Source organism: Mesoplodon mirus, assembly GCF_964341445.2.
Source record: "Mesoplodon mirus genome assembly, chromosome: 3".
Classification (NCBI taxonomy): domain Eukaryota; kingdom Metazoa; phylum Chordata; class Mammalia; order Artiodactyla; family Ziphiidae; genus Mesoplodon; species Mesoplodon mirus.
This window is the reverse complement of record NC_138978.1, coordinates 95,382,168-95,400,482: the sequence shown is the minus strand read 5'-3', so window position 1 is coordinate 95,400,482 and position 18,315 is coordinate 95,382,168. Positions and strand designations below refer to the sequence as shown.

The 18,315-nt window shown below is 38.2% G+C and overlaps 1 protein-coding gene across 6 annotated transcripts in view; it reads right to left on the bottom strand.

Annotated features, from left to right (window-relative positions):
- Positions 1-18,315, bottom strand: part of CDC14A (cell division cycle 14A) — a 172,881-nt gene that overhangs the window by 124,151 nt on the left and 30,415 nt on the right. For all 6 annotated transcript variants that reach the window (XM_082614086.1, XM_082614089.1, XM_082614085.1 and 3 more), the window contains one exon: positions 16,953-17,045. In XM_082614086.1, the coding sequence (XP_082470212.1) occupies positions 16,953-17,045 (93 nt within the window). The remainder of the gene's footprint in view (positions 1-16,952; positions 17,046-18,315) is intronic.

Below are 18,315 nucleotides of genomic sequence, written 5' to 3'. Positions count from 1 at the left end.
CATACTGACATTCACTGTTTAATTCTGGGTATAATATGAGCTTTATTTCATAAAACCTTTCAAATTAAGAAAGAAAAGTAAAAAAAAAAAAAGTGAGAAGAGTAGTGCCTTAAACCAAGGACTGAATTCGATCAAGCTTAGAAGGCAAGAACCATAACTTCATTTATTATGAAGATGCAGATGACAGATCCACTGTAATAGACCAAGAATCAGTGCTTAAATCCTCTTAACACCTATGACCAATTACAGAAAGCCCTTAACTTGCAAATGAATTCTATTCCAAAAGCTTATTTGAATTCTATTCCAAAAACTAATATTTAGATTTCTGGAAATAGTTTCCCAAAGATAAAATCTTATGGCTGTTAGTCTTGTAGCCTAGTCCAAAAATGATGATATATTCCATATTATCATTGAAATCAGATATCTGAAATAAAATGTAGTAGAAAACATTATTTCAAAAACTAAAAACTAAAACAAAATAATTAAATTAAATAAGTATGTTTGCTTTTTAAATTATTTTCTCTCAATGCTAGTACTTGAGGAAAGGCTAGGTTAGAAAAACATGAGATCAATGAACATGTTTACAATGACTCTAAAGTGAACCTTGAATTATTTCAAATGTCTGACTGGTACTTTATTACATCTAATTCCACTTCAAAATGCATAGCTTTCCTCAATATTTGGTATTATGATTAGGACTAATTTCAAATCTGAGGCAATGGGAGGCAGGGCAAATATGAGAGGAAAAAGATTTTCTCAATGTAAATAGAGCAAAATAATTGGAAGAAAAATGAATGAGAAAGGTCAAAAACTTTCTGGACACACACAAGAGGAATATGGCCAAACTTGCCAGGTATGGAACCGAACCCAGGCTCCATAAGACAAAAGTGTGGCTCGCTTCCCATGACTTAAGGCAACTTACAGCTGCCTAAGATTTCCTAGGAGGGAGGGAGGTAGACCAGACAATCCACTGTATTTATGTTCATAACTAGAGCATGCACCTGAGGGACCAAAAACAAAAAAGATTTTTCCTTTTTGAATATAGTCACCTTATACTTTTTCAATTTGAAAACTTCTAAGACAGAAGCCACACAGCATGTGAACTAAATCTCAGATCTAGAATCTCATAGTAACTTGTAAGCTACTGTTCTTTGAATTGACTCAAGAATAGAAAGCCAACGATGAACACAAACGAGGAACTGGTTGTTCTCTTCCAGTATTTACAAAGAGTTGTTGCTTAGAGAAAGCAGAGAAGCAAGAGCTTTGCCCACCAGGCAGGTGTTTGCAGAAAGGATTCAGTGGCAATTTTACTGTGCATTAGCCCAAACTGTTCAAATAGATGCCACATGACAGATGTATCCTACAAGAACGTAATATGGTTTATCATTCTTAAATGTATATACTTTTTTAAGAAGTAACCACGTTCCCTAAATACTTTAGTTTACTAATTTCACAAACAGTAGAACTGAAACAAGTGAAGGAAACTTCAACTTAAATAAAAATAATTTAAATCCAACCCACAGATCTATCTATTGTATACATATCCAATATGTAATATATAGAAGTCCATCCACCTTCCCTGCAGCTACTGGAAATTTCCCTCTCATTCCAGCTCACTACTGCAGGTAGACCTCACTACTTCCAGAAAACACCCCCTTCACCCCTGGCCAGCAATTTCTCACCACCATCTTTTCATCAGCATCAAGACTTGCATTGCAAAAAAAAAAAAAGACTTGCATTGCAGATTTACTCATAGTAAGGAAAATTAGGAAGAGGGAGAAGAAAGGAAAAGGAGATGAGCAGAGAATTCTCCAAAGTTCTACACACAGGTAATTAATTTCTTCATACAGCAGTTACTGGTACCAGGCACTATGGATAATATGCAAGAACAGGCAAATATATTCCTGACCTTGTGGAGCATCCTTTGTATATTACTTCAGATCTTCCAAGCCAGGGGATCACAACTTCAAATATTCCTCAGAAAAACCTTTAAAGCTGTTTAAGATATAGATATCTTGGCTTCTCCCCCCTGAGATTCTGATTTGCCAGATATGACAGGTCAGGCCCACAGGTATTTCTGATACATAATTATAGTTGAGGACCAATATTAGAAATGTTATAGAAGTCAGAAGGCTCAGTACCTGAATTACATCACAGTACTACAAATATTATTCCCTTAGCTTTAAGTGATAGTTAATATAAGAAAGGAGGTCTCCATTCTCAATGAAATTCCATTGGCACAGTAGGCTTTGCCAATGCCCGTGACAACCATGTGAAAAATGCACCTCTTCTTTCACTGTCTACTTGTAGATACTGAGCTATATTTTAGGGATATAAAAATGAAGATGACAGGGAAGGCAGACATGTAAATACTCAGACCATCATGGCATAGTAGCATAAGAGAAATTTGAAACCCAGAGATAACTGGTATCATGGAGACCTTTGAGTAGGTTTCTAAAAGATGAGTTTTAAAAGTCCTTTTAAGTGCAAATCAGATCATGTCAACTCTCTAACAGCTTCCCAAGTCACGGAGAATAAAATCCAAACTCTTCCCCTCACACACAAGCACTGGCAGAGACACCTCATCGCTTCATCAGCCTTTTCACCCGCTGTGCTCCAGCCACATCAGCTTTCTCTTGGTTCCTCAGTCATACACAAGTTCATGCCCACCTTAAAGCCTTTGTACTTGCTATTACCTCTGCCTAGAATGTTCTTCCTCTTTATCAGCTTAACTGTTATCACCTCAAAGACAGCTTCTCTGAACTTCCAATCTGAACTAGCCAAACACTAGCACACCACCCCAAAGCCATTATCACTGACCTTTTATTTCTTTGTTTGTCTCCCCCAGCAGAATATAAGCTCTATGGGGACAGGGATTTTTACCTCTCTCATTCATTGCTATATCCTTAGAGCCTAGAAGAGTATCTGGCACAGCTGCTCAATAATTATTTGCCCAATGACAGAATGAACAAATGAACCAGATAGAAGGGGAGAGGGAAAGGCTATTTCCCATTAAAATGAATAAAGAGTTTTTATTAAACAGTGAAGGCTACAGGAGCCCTCTACTTCCCTCTTTTGACTAAACTACAAGGAAATTCATTCTAAAGTTTTGAGCTTAAGCAAGTCAGAGCCAGTTTCTGTTACACGAAACCAAAAAACTCCAATTATTACAATATTGCTATTCTATATACCAGCCAATTAAGACAGAAGGAGGGGCGAAAGGAAGGGAACAGAGCAACAGGAGAGATGTGATCAGAAACAGGAAGGAGAAAGAGATGGAAATAGTAGGGGAAAAAAAGATGAAGATGGAGAGCTACACAGAGATAACAAGGAATGTGAACGAGTAACAGGCATAAAGGAAAGCCAAGAGCAAAGTGTGAGAAAAGAGGTAACTGGTTACTTCATACATGGTGTTAACTTGGCTATGGGTGTCTACCTGAACAGGGGGCGCTGCTAACGAAGAGGGGAAGAAATGGAATGCCAATGATACAGGGGGTTCTTGTCCCTCCCTGTTCTGCCTCTTGTGACAATTACTTAATTTCTCTAGGTCTCCTAGTACAATGAGGCAGAAGAGGAGGGAAGGGTACCGGTGGGCAGGCAGGGTGAGGGGAGAGCCTATCTAAGGTCCGTCTATTTTTGTAACTTAGGGGAGAATCACTGTATACAGCTCCACTGGAGCAGTTCTTCAGAGGAGGAATTACTCTCTGGATTGCTAGAGTAGACACTCCCACCACCATCTCACCCTATAGTCTTTGTGTTTAACTCAAGGTCTAGGTCAACTACTGTTCCTTAAAAAAAAAAAAAAAAAAAAGTAAGATAAAGTTCATTAAGGAAATCCACTTGCCCACATTCTGGGTAAATCCCCCAATTTTTAACTGTAATAGAATGATCTTAATCAACAGCTAAAATCTAACTTCCTCTTCCATGAATTCAGAAGTAAAATACTGTCATTAGCCAGTACACATATATAAAATTTAATATCTAATATATTTTTTAAACTTTGTGTTAATAATGTCATAGCCCAATGTCAGGATATTCTAAAAGTTGTTGTTGTTTTTTAATTCAAATATCTGACTTGGAGACAAGTAAACAAAATGATTTTAGAATCTGTTTTAAAATATTAAGCACATTTTGTCACTATTTCCATTATTTCACAGATGTGTTTCCAGAAAGACAATAAAACTTAAAATTTGGCTCCTGGCAAAATATGCAGCTTGCTGCCAAAACTACAACTCCCTTACAGACACCGAGAATTTTCTCCAAATTTTAGACATTTCTGAAGGGAGCATAATACCACATTCAAACTAATGGGATTTAAGGCTTTCCCAACTCCAAGACAGACAATACCCTACAATGCTATTAAGAGAGTTACAGCATAACCCTAAATTCTTTGTACGGGATGGGTCCATTCCCAGAAGTTTTAATAAGCAGTGGATTTCAAATTGAAAGTACTGCAGCTGAGACCTGGGTTATAGAAGTCAACTGCAGGACCTGGGGGTAGGAGTGGTGTGATGAAGACCTCGAGCTTGGAGTCTGTCTGCATTATTTCTCACACACTGTTAACACAAGATCAGTCACCTTGGGAATCTGAATTCCCTCCACGGCTGTCTCCTATCTTGTTCATTCCTTATTCCTTAAAACAACACAGACAGGCACTATGTTAGGTACTGAGGCTATAAATGTGAGTAACAGTCATTCCTCTACTCAAGGAGCTCATTCTAGTAGGAGAGAGATGGCAAAGCAAGTAATAGCAAAGAGCTCATCTAGTGGATTATATCACACGTAATTAATTACAAGACAAGGTGAGAAAAGCTATAATTAAGCCAGTTTCTGGGTCAGATAATAAGAAATGACAAAATAAACAGTTGGGAGGAGAGGAGAGGAGACTGGACCAATTACGGAAAAAACATCAGAAAGTTTCTCTGAGAAAGGAATTATGGGTTTTTTTTTCAATCAATTTACAAATTTCCCAAAGTAGGCCCCACTAATTGACTCACACACCCACTCACGAAAGAACTTTAAAGTCTGATTCATCCTACAGTATGTATCTTCACACAGAAAGGCTTGTCTGTCTGCTCCTTAATTTGAAACTATGAACCACAAATGTTACTCCCCTATTAAATAATTCTCTGAGGTACTACAGCAACTCTAAATATCTCTTTCAGGCTGAACTTACACTTACCTAGCCCGACTATTTACTTAAACCATGAATTTGCTGACTGACTACATCTCTCGCTTTAGGTTCTCATCATAAGAGCCTGGTTTTCCATAACGAAAATTCAGAAGCCCTATAAGCATTTATTATGGAAGGTGAGAGAGGATGGACACCAGGAAGCAAGGCTGAGGCAGAGGCACAGTGAAGAAGAGAACTAAGAAAGATTCAGGAGCAGAGTGGCGCTGACATGGGGCCTAGTAGCCAGCATGGGCACGGTCTGAGTTTATTGCTGTGGTGACCATTTTTGGGGCACTAAGAGTCTTAGGAATAACTCAACACACAGCAACCTCAATGGAGCTGCAGTTAGCTCCCGCTTTATTTAAAATTTCAGAAAGTACATATGGAGAGGGCTTTTCAGTTATTAGTTCACTGTCCATAATGGGGAAACGGCCACTATTTTATTCACTATGTCAAATAGAAAAGAGAGACTTGAAATAAAATTCACATAGATTAAAAGTATGCATTCAAAAACCCTTACAAACCTAAGGTTTAAGATTAGATGTCATGAGGTCAATAGGGCATTACATATCATGAGCACAAATTTAGAAACTAAACTGGACAGGCACTCACATAACAGACCCAGAGGCAGGGTCAGCACTGGCTCCTCAGGGCCCCCAGTGCTGACCCAAGCACAGACGTTTCTCATTCAAGGTTGTCCCCAAATGAATAAATGCACATTTGGGCTGCCAGGAAGAAGGGGATGTGTAGGAGAGGAGTTTGAGGGAAACATAGTGATTTAAATGGAAGTGCGATGTGCAAAGATAAATTGTATTATTCGAGGGATCAAAACAAACTCAGCTTTTTCTAATAATCAAGTAGCAAATGAATGAAAATCATGTGGGAGCCAGCTGTACATCTTGATATTTAGAGAGAGGCACCTCTGAGGAGTTCAGGACACTTTAAAATTTACTTCAGCTGTTTGCGTTAATTGTAGACTAACCCAGATGGGCCAAACAGTCACCTGCATGTTCAGTGTCAAAATCGATGCCCTAAAAAACATGCAAATACATTTCAGATCTAAGCACAGCAAGCAGAATCTCCAATGGTTGTGAGCAGCAAAATCAATTTAATGGATAAAGACTTTTCTTTAATAAAATAGGACAGAATATAAAACGTCAGTATACCTCACCCATTGTAAGGTAAAAATTGTTTCATGAACCTTTTGTTTCAATTATTCATGTGAATGGTATGTGCATGTCTGTGTGTGTGTATGTGTGTGTGTGTGTGTGTGTATGAGTATGTGAACTAAGCTGCAATGTAAAATATGTTTCTTACTGTGGATTATAGTGAAAAAAGCTTGGAAAACCCAGTCCTAAGATAAACTACTTCATGTCACTCCTTGGTTCTCCTGTTTTTCTATGACTCCTGACACTTAGAACCACTTTAGGACATCCATAGACATCACTGAGGCGAATGTGAGGAAAACTGCCATTTCACCTGGTTGCTACACAAACTTATTGGGGTGTTAGCTCCATCAGCCAGAATTAAAGCTTAGATGCTGCCTGGAAGAGAAACTGCATGACCAGTGTATTGGAAGCATTGCTTTCCAACTGGAATATCCCACCCTTTCACACTACATGCTGTTTTGAATCTTCTGCAGAATACTGTGGTTTAGACACAGTATTATTACAAGACTAGCACTGCTCAGCTATGTTCTGTGGGTGGATATACCTCCAACTGGGAACCTGGCGGAGGGTTCTAGTCTCTCTCTTTCACTAACTGGATTTGACCCTGGGCAAGACACTTGACCTCTCTGGTCTCAGATTCTCCATCTGAGAAAGCAGGACTGGAGCAGGATTTTTTTTTTCCCAGTCAGTTTCTTACAGAGATACTTCAGTGGTTCTGCAAAAGTGAGTCTTTTGGGGTTTTTTAGTACCAAGTCACATGATGATAATGAATAATATCTTCAGGGCTTTCAGTGTCTCTTTTCTAATTTTTTTCCATAAAAAATGAATACAGTTAAATTTTTTTAATGCAACTGATTGAAAATTTTTCCAGTATTCTTTTGTTTTTCTGAGCATTTGAATTAGTTCTTATTGAAAAGTATATGGAGAGTACAAGGACAACTGTTAAAAAAGTGATTGACATTTTTAAGCAACTACTTATATGCATAAATAAGGATTTTCCCCTACTGAGAAAAACAGAAATAATGCTAGGGCTAAAATGAAGACTATCATCCATAATACTGATTTCAAATGTTTATATATATTTACAAAGTCCATTTCAGTTCTAAAATTTTAGAGAGCTATTTAAAACACCTTATTTTACTCCGTAAATTTATAAAAGTAATGCCTCAAAACACTGATTCTTGTTGTTATTTCTATAATTAGTACTGACTTCCTAATTTATTTTTAAGCAGTCCAGCTTTTTAATTACCCCATATCAAACTTTCAAGAATCGTGGAAGATAACTTATTTATCAATGTGTTTATCAATGTTACTAATGTTTATTTATCAATTAAACATTCGGTCATTCATGCAAGTATTCATTGAGCACTTAGGATGCATCACTGTTCTAGATGCTGGGGCTGCTGTGGGGAACAAAACGAAATTTCCCATTCCGAGCATTAAGTAAGTACATCCCTGGCTTCCCTGGGGGCGCAGTGGTTGGAAGTCCGCCTGCCAATGAGGGGGACATGGGTTCCAGCCCTGGTCCGGGAAGATCCCGCGTGCCGCGGAGCAACTAAGCCCATGCGCCACAACTACTGAGCCTGCGCTCTGGAGCCCCGTGCTCCACAACTGGAGAGGCCACCACAACGAGAAGCCTGCGCGCCGCAACAAGGAGTAGACCCCGCTCGCCGCAACTGGAGAAAGACCGCGTGCAGCAAGGAAGACCCAATGCAGCCAAAAATAAAATAAATAAATTAAAAAAATAAAAGTACATCCCCTGAATTCAGTATGGAAATGAAACAAACGGACATAAGCTTTTCACATAGAAAGTATATGCCTTTTCAAGGCTACTAATGAAATTCAAAACTGTGTGAGCAGACACAGTATCACCCTTGAAATATATTCTCCTAAATACAGTGTGTGTGTGTCTGTGTGTGTGTGTCTGTGTGTGTGTGTTTACAGCACAGAGGAAACTTGTTAGCAGGAAGAAGGGGGGAAAAAAAAGACTGAAAAGACAGTTAAACTTGAGAAACAAACCTTCCACAAGTGAAAAGCAAACAGCTGATTTCTCTAGCCCACAGCTAAATGAAACATGCAAGGAAAGTTGAAAAAGGTATCGCTCTATCCATATGCAGAAGATTAACAGAATTTCCGAATTCAAAGAGTTTGAAATTGAAAATGCTGTATGATTTGAGGGAGACTGACCTGCTTAAAGACACCAAAAATTCAAGCCTGCGAGGATAAAAGCCTCTCTGGCCCACTTGCAGGCACTAGCATTCTTGCCTATCAAGCTATAAAAGGAAGGAACTGCAAACAGGAAATTACCCTGCCCCAGCCATAAGCCACTCCTCCCTTCCTCCCCACAATTTCTATTAGCAGAAGCAAACACTACCTGGTAGGTTTACCAAGAAGCCACAGAGGTTGACAGAACACTGGTAACTGACATCCACTTTATTACTATTTTAATAAATAGTTAAGGTAAACACCTTTATTATTTTGAACCAACTATTTTCTTGATAATTTAACCTACATTTTAAATAACATTTGTTTAACCTATAGTTTTTTTAATGATAATTTAAAGCAGTTCTGAAATTGCAATTTATGGATGAACTGTGAGTCAGAAATAAGACAAAAACAAATTCAGAATCAGTTGGCCTCGTCTACCATTTTCCAATGATTTAAACACACACACACACACACACACACACACACACACACGTTAACCACTTTTAAATAATACTGTCCCAAATATAATTTTTTGTAAAATTCAGTAAACCACTCAGTGTTAAATAATCAGTAAGTTCATTATCAGCAGTTCCAATTAACCATCTTTGTATTCAACCACACAAAAGTACTTATTAATACAGCATTTTGATAAGTAACAGAACTTAATGTATACAGACTTCCTAATTTCTTACAGAAACTTGGACTGGTGGATGTGATTTCTAGGGGTCTACATCTATTGATACAAATTAAGACAGGGAAATGACTTCTTTTTTTAAAGGAAAGAGACTGATAGTCACTTTTCAGCTTTTAATGGTCCAAATACAGTAATAAACAAATTTTAAAAACACAAGCTATTCAAAAAGTTAATATACCTACAAATAAAACTACAGGAATAATCAACCTAGGTACTAATCATTAAAAAATGATTAGTAAAACAATGAAATATTTTCACCAATTAAATTTTTATGTTTTTTTATTTTACTGAAGTATATAGTTGATTTACAACGTGTTAATTTCTGCTGTACAGCAAAGTGATTCAGTTATACATATATATTCTTTTTCATATTCTTTTCCATTATGGTTTATCACAGGATATTGAATAGAGTTCCCTGTGCTATACAGTAGGACCGTGTTGTTTATCCATCCTATATATACTAGTTTGCATCTGCAATTCCCAAATGCCCAATCCTTCCCTCCCCCAGCCCTACCAAATGAATTTTTAAATCTTTAGTGTTTATCCCCATTATACAAAGGTATATAACACTGAAGAGTCCACATGATACCAAATTTAGTGGAAATTGGCTTAAATATGGTAATATACTCCAAGAGCCTAAAGTTATGCTGATTTTTTTTAATCTATTAATCACACTTCTGGCAATCTAAAGACAAAAATCCACAAAAAGAAGCATTTACAATGCAGAAAGTTGTTTGTCACATTATAAAAAATTTTGAAAAGAATCTAAAATGTTAAACAATGGTATGTACTCTAAAGGGAATATTATTTGGTCACATAGGTAGCAAAAAGGCAAAACATATGTAGGCCAAGTGAAAAAAGGTTCACAAAACTACACTGCAATTATACCTAAGTAAATAGTTCAAACTTAGAGAGATACAATTACAAGAGAAACTTTCTACTTTTCTTCTATAATGTGGTTATGCCAATTTGTTAGATTAAATTCAGTAAATTATCCTCTTTTCAAACTAGGTGTTTAAAATAATTTAATCATTTCCCAACCCCTCCTATCCTCCCCAAAAAGCATCTTCCCCTCCATGCCATGCCCCCCATCTGATATTCCCTTCCCAACTTGGCCTGCTGGGGTTGGTCATCCTTCATCCCTCTCAAATCTCTCCAGGTTTGACCCTGGTCCCCCAACACCAACACCAGAAGGCAGGGAGCTATTCACCTTAGTATCCTCAACTCCTAGAACAAGACCTCATGTATGACAAGGCCTGGAAAAACACTTGTTGAATGAATTTTTATCCAAATTTGGCACTTATTACTACACACTTTTCCCAAATTACTTGTTGCTCATCTGTTCCCCTATTTTAAAGCTAGGCATTCATTCTTTCTTCTTTTTTTATTTCTTTCTTTTTAAAAAAATTTTTATTTTATTTCCCAGAGCCCACCGCAATGCTGAAGTTAAGCTCATGTGAGCTAAATAAATACTCACTGAACTAACGAATACCTGAATACACATCTCAAAAATGAGAAATTCATTTGCTTTAGACAGGTTCTTCCTTTAGAATGCAGATAACATCCTAGGAGGGGGAAAAAAGACTCATACACACACCTTCACACCTTCCAGTGAATTATTCTAAGCAATCATCACATTAACAACCTTTTGAGTGTTACTGAGTCAAGGAAGGATCTAAGTGTGAAATGGGATGGAAAGGAGGGAAGACAAGCAGAGAAAAAGAGGTGAGCAGCCTTTGGTTCTTCAGGGGAAGTAAGACAATGGCTCAGAAAATGATTTGGAAGGCCACACAACTTTCCTGCCTAGAGCACCAGCCATTCCTAAGTGCTTAAAATGCCAGGCACTTCCCTGACACCTTCATGAGCATCACCTCCTTCAGTCCTCACCGCAACAATGTTAGGCGGGGTGTTATTATCTCTGTTTTAAAGATGGAAAAAACAGGAGTTTGAATGAGTTAAATAACTTGGTCAAGACACACAAAAAACAAGTGAATTCAAGGCCAAGCCTGTGGCTCTGCTGAAGTCTTTGCTCTCAACCACTACACCAGATGGAGAATGGCTTCTCTGCAATTAGTAGTAGACTTAGAGGTATAATATAACTGCTAAGGCCTTAAGTATAGTCTACAAAACAAATAGCAGACATAGATATGGTTAGAAAGTCTACAAACCTTAGCCTTGTCATCCCTGATTCAGACATGACATCTGGTTCGGGCCAGTCCCAGTTAATCCATAATTAGACCCCTTATTTAGCAATATGAGGCCTTAACAAGTGTGTTAAGGAACATACAATGTGGTAACCAGAATCCTCCACATAGCTGAAAAAATTCTTAATTCTTTAACTCTGAATTATTTTCCAATCCTTCAATCATCATGGCCTGCTCCAAATTCTCCTTGATCTCTTTACCATAGTTCTGTGAACCGAAAACAATACAGAAACAAGTGAGGATTTGGTCTCTAAGCATGTGGCAAGAGCCTAGTTAATTCATGCTTTTAATTTTTTTAAAGCCATCTTCTTCAAATTCATATGGGAGTATTTTGGATGCTATGATAATCTAAGCATCCTAACTCTAAAATAGAAACTGCACTGAGTATTGTCCTGGAAGGGAAATATTTTTCCAACAAAGTTGGTCTGTTCTTAAAATCTGAGCCCTCCATCTCAAGGAGCACAACATCACAGCTTAGGGATAAAGAGATGCTTCATGAGTGGGGACTGCCCTGAAATGGGTGCCTGTCATCTGCTGAGCGTCACTGTGATCTCCAGTGGCCACATCATTCCAGCAACTCTGGATTTCAGATCACCCACAGAGAAGGGTTTGTGGATTTCCTACTGAACATGATGTTCTGTATTTTATCTCCTTTTTTATACTCATGACACCTCTAGGAGATAAAACATAAAAAGGCTCTCCCTCACTTACAGATAAGGAAATAGAAACACAAAGGCTTCTGTGACATACTTAAAGTCATGATCTAACAGAGAAACCACAGGCAAAGCCCTGACTCTGTAGGTACATAATGTCTGCACAAGATGCCACACTCAAAAGCAAGGAATGATAGTTGCACAACAATATGAACGTACCTAATACTACTGAACTATACACTTAAAAATGCTTAAGACTCATTAAAGAAAAAAAGATTTTTGGTAACTATGTATGGTGACAGATGTTAACCGGATTTGTTGTAGTGGTCATTTTGCAATTATTTGCAGATATTGAATCATTTTGTTGTCCCTCTGAAACTAATATAATGTTATGTCAGTTATACCTCAATAAAAAATAATAAAAAACAAAGAAAAAATGATTAAGATAGTAAATTTTACACATAGTATTTTACCATAATAAAAATAATTGAAAACAAAGTTTATCAAAAAAGAAAAAAAAAAAAAGAAGCAAGATAGTGATGTGACTTTGTATACAGGTACTGTCCTTGGTCTATAACCTTTGCTTTGATTCTGCATCTTTAAAGACCATGGTTCAGGGACTTCCCTGGTGGTGCAGTGGTTAAGAATCTGCCTGCCATTGCAGGGGACACGGGTTTGAGCCCTGGTCCAGGAAGATCCCACATGTCGTGGAGCAACTAAGCCCCTGCGCCACAACTACTGAGCCTGCACTCTACAGCCTGCAAGCCACAACTACAGAGCCCGAGTGCCACAACTACTGAAGCCCGCACGCCTAGAGCCCGTGCTCCATAACAAAGAGAAGCCACTGCAATGAGAAGCCCGCGCACCACAAAGAGTAGCCCCCACTCACCACAACTAGAGGAAGCCCTTGTGCAACAACGAAGACCCAATGCAGCCAAAAATTTTTTTAATAAATAAATTTAAAAAAAAACATGGTTGGCTCAATCATTACTGCAAATATTTCCAGTAATGAGGAAGACATGACTTTAAACTTTATGTCCAATTTGATCCAATTTGATCATTTTCAGTTTCTCTCTGAAGTTACCCAAAGAAAGTCACCTTCCTTCTTTTTTCATATTTTATCATTCCATTATTCATTCATTCAGTAGATATTTATGGAGCATCTACCATAGGCCGGCCACAGTTCTAAACTGATGCTCAGTGTTCAAGTACCGAAATAGTTCCATTCCATTGGTAAATCCTTCAGCCCCCTCCAGGCTGGCCACCTCATCTCTTCCCTGGGACCCTGCCCCCAACCCTGGACTTTCCCATGATTCAGCACAGGAGGAAGGCCCCACTGTGGCCAGTTTCCAGTTCAACTGGTGAATGCCTGGGCCTATCCCCTGATTAAATAGTTTATCACCTCCTAGACACAGCAATGAACAAAACTGACAAGGTCCCTACCCTCTAGTCTAGGAAAGAAATAATAAACAAGTAAATACACAAATGAACCAGATAATTTCAAGTAGTAGAGTGCTACAAAAAAATGACTAAAACAGCAAAGGGCTAGAGGGTGACTGGAGGTGGAGGAAGCAAGGTAAAACTCAAGAGAAAGTCTCTCTGAGGAGGTGACATCAGATCAGAAGGAAGAAGCAATGCAAGGGTCTGAGGTAAAAACTTGAGGTGAGAGAGAGAACAGAAATATCAAGGCCTTCCGGCAGGAGCACACTTGCGATTCCATGGCTAGAAGGCCAGCGTGATGGGAGCATCTTGAGTAAGGTGATCACAGAGGGAGAAAGGGCCAGATCAGGGAGGACCTTCATGGCATTGGTAAGGGGGCTGAATTTCATGCCAAGAAGAGCGAGCGATCATTAGACAGATTTGAAAGAGGGCAATGATCTAATTTATAGTTTTAAAACATTACTCTGACAATTGTGTAGCAACTGTATTAAAGGGAAGCAAGGGTGTGAAAAGGAGACAATGTATGAAGCTGTAGTGGGCATCCAGGTGAACGGTGACAGTGGCTTGGACTAGGTGATAGGAACAGAGAGGGGAAGAAGTATTCTGACTCAATATGTGTTTTAGAGTTAGAAATTACTGATGAGTATAATGTGGGAAGAGGAAACAACAGGAATCAAAATGACGACTATCCTTTGATTCAGTAAGTTGCTGATGGTAGCTCATTTACTAAAAAGGCATTGAGTAGGGGAATAAATAGGTTTGTGGAGAGAAGGAATAAAAAATTCTGCCACAGTAAATGTGACATATCATTTAGATATATTATGTGGTGCTATCAAACAGGCAGTTAGATATTTGACCTTGATAATAATCCTGTGAAGTAGACCAGAAAACCCTGGTATTAACCAAATTTTACAAATGAGAAAAAATAAGGCTCAGGGAAAAAGGCTTGTCTTAGTACAAATTAGTCGTCAGTGCCCCTTGATAGAGGGCTGATACCACATATTAAAAAGAGGAACACCTTCACTGCTGGGGATTCTGAAAAATACACATGTACATAGCTCACCCCATTTGGCTACACAGCTACTCCAAAAGTAAAAGTCTTTTATGTCTAAGAAGATTCCCCCAGGAGATTATGACTTACCCAAATAGCAATATGTAATACATATGAATCTTAGCTGAGATGTATGTATAATGCCATTACTGTCTTCTTAAAATACTTGAGTCAACAATTAATTGCATACATATAATACAAAGTAAGGCACAAAATTTTCTTTAAGGAAAGTTTACAATTCCTGGTTCTCATTTTTATTAAGGGTTGTGTCAAAAACCTTTCTGGGGAACACATTTCTAAAATTAGAAAAGAAAATCAACTGGGAGATGACTAGTAAAATAATCATTACGCTGCTTCTCAGGACCGTAACCAGCATTTAAGACAAGCTCACGCTGCCCTCAGCACTTCCTCAGACTGCTTTTCTTTCATTTGGCTGCTTTAAAGTGGTGGAAACATCTGCATTAGAAGATATATTTTATCCCCAAGCTCAACGCATCTATTAGAACTAAACTTCCATTCAAAATTCCAAAGGTGCCATGCTGAAATTAAGGAAGACACTAAAAACAGGAAGGACGGGCATTAAGAAAGAAAAAAAGAGAAAGAAGGGGTGAAGGAGGGGAAGAGGGGGGAAGGAGCGAGTAGTAAATGACCTCTTCCTGACGGCAATCCCTGTGACAAAGGTCTCACGAATAACATGCCCGAAAACATCATAAAACCCCTCAGGAAGACACTCTTGTTTACATGGCTTGAATCCAGAGGTTATTACAGACTCTCCATATTTTAAACACGGTGTCAATTATCAGTTTCAAATAAATAGTAATTATCGAAGTGAAAAATAAGCATGCCTGCTTAATTCAGCTTATCAGCACTTCACTGAACCTTCATGCCAACAGCCAGCTTTTCATGCATGCTCTTAAAATAAAAGCAAGAGCCTGGCTGGCGCTACAAATAATCCTGGTATCCTCAGAATTGGAAGGAAACTTAGAGGTCATTATATCCAACCCTCTCATTTTACAGATAAGGAAACTAAGTAAAGCTAAGAAAGATAAAGTGGCTTACCCCTCATCCCAGAGCCACTCTAGGATGAAAAACTGTGCTTCTGATTCTTAGTCATGATTCCAAATACTATAGCATGCTGCCTATGGAGCAGGAAAGAAAAGTACCACAAGGGATGGCCCAAGGCTTTACTGTAGCCACATCCTGATGAGAAAAGGTGGACAGAGCTGGGCATCTCAGGCCCCGGGCTGCAGTCTGGCTGTCAGCCTGCCACTATCCTCAGCCTACACCCTGCAACAGCTGACAGTCTTTTCAACAGCACAGCTGGGCTTTTTCCCCCAAAGCTTTTGGGTTGATGTGGCAGAGTTTGATGTCTAGTAGCTGGTGCCTCCTTCCATCAAGGTCTTCAGAAGGAGGCCGTTGAAAGGTCATGCAGCAGTGAGCTTCCAGGCTTTAGAGAAACACCAACCTTCCTGAAGGATGAGAGGGAAAAGGACACCTCTCTCCCCTGTCTGCCCAATCCCAGTATATATAGAAAATTCTAGAAGTATTCACAACAAAATTGTGTAGCACATTCATGTGGAACTCATATTTACATTTTAATGCCTACAGAGAACAAAATTTCTAATCAAAATTATTTTTGAAAAGTCATGTCTAGTCATTAGGGAAGTTGCAATATAAGCAGGATTTATATTCAGTTTGCTTACTGCAAACACTTGTATAAATAAATGGACTGATAATAATAATAATAATAATAATCCTCTCCCATGCAATCAAGGATTTCTTCTTATCCCCCAAAAAAGGAAACCATTAAGTCTTTAATAATCTTCCACTATATATTTTTTTCCTGTAAATATCCTTTCTGGGTATTCTTTTTATTAAAAACACCTATACGGGCTTCCCTGGTGGCGCAGTGTTGAGAGTCCGCCTGCCAAAGCAGGGGACACGGGTTCGTGCCCCAGTCCGGGAAGATCCCACATGACACGGAGCAGCTGGGCCCGTGAGCCATGGCTGCTGAGCCTGCGCGTCCGGAGCCTGTGCTCCGCAACGGGAGAGGCCACAACAGTGAGAGGCCCGCGCACCACAAAAAAAAGATAAAATAAATTTTAAAAACACCTATACAGCTGTGGAATACAAGCTACACATTGCAGTCCCAAGATTCTCTCATTAGCTAATGGAAAATAAGATCCAAGAGTAAACAGATGATCAATACTGGCCCACACTTTCCATTCCAGATCAATTCCCAAGCTGCTAATAATCTTCACCATCTCCCAATGCCACTGAAAAAGTGGCCTGGATTTTATTTGACAGTGTTAGCATTCCATTGACCTGATTATAGAAAAAATCATGAAAAAAGTACTTACAGCATAAGCACCTATCAAAAATGCTGCATTTGCTCTTTTCCGTTGGTCAAAACAGGTGTAGTGCACAATTTTCTTTCGTGATAAACTGTATGACTAGAAAGAGGGAATAAAAAGAGTTCGTGTAACCACAGAGACAATGTTGAAACGTACAGAAAAACATCATCTCTTAACTTTCAAAGACATGTCACAATCAGTGAAATTTAACAACTTTCGACTTCAATTTCTATGGCATTCATACAAAAGTAGTACGGGATAGAGGGTTACTAGCTCATACTTTTTACAGCTCAATCATAATGTAAGAATTAGCACATACCAAACATATTTCTCTCCAAGAAAGGAGACTGATACAATGGGAGATAAATTATTGGCATCTTTATTATAGCAGGAAACATTTTTGAAGATTTACTCTTGATCTTATATGTAAAGTCAACTCATCCTATTTCATTCCCTAACACACCACACCCACTCCCAGAAAATTTATCTATGCCTTTCATATTATGCCATTTGTTTTTAAATGTGTCAACCAATCTATTTTCCTCTCTAAAAATTTTTAAATGTCTATATTAACCAGAGCACCAATATTAATATTTTCTTTTTATAATGTTCTATTAAAAAATCCCCTTTTAATTACCTGAAAATAAATGGTTAATGGAAAAAAATGAACCATCAAAAGGATTATGTCAGCAAACATCTTAATACAATAGCCATATATTAAATTCATGGACTCAAATGAACAGTTATTAAGCACCAGCTGCTATATGCCAGGCAATATGCTGCATGCTCAACTAAATCCAAAATAAGCAACATAGTATATTGTATACATGCTAAACATGAAAAGAAGGTAAAAACAAAAAGATCTGTTAAAATGAAATCAAATTATTAATAAAAATTCAAACATAAAACAATGAGAACATGATACAACTCAATGAAATCCACTCCATTTCCTCATATTTCAAAACAGTTATATGGTTTTCCTCATATTTCAAAATAAATGGTTTTCAAAAATACAGACACATAAGCACATTTTAATATTTATCTACAAATTCATACCGACTAGAAAGGCAGCTTTTTATACTCTACACACTAACCACAACCCACAGAATATCTGCTTTTAGAGCCCCCTTAAAAATGTAAGAACTCAACTATATAACTTTCTTTACCCTGCTATTTTCTACAAGGAAAAGAAACTCTTCCAAAACTCTGAAGTCCATTCTAAGATGAAACAGCAACATTCTGGCTTTAAAGTGTAACCACAGAAAACGCAGTTCTATGCATCATGGCTGTAAGTCTAGAAACCCTCACCGCCCCAAGACAGGCATTTCTTTGATAACCAAGAATCACGTTCTGAAAATGGCACTGCTCT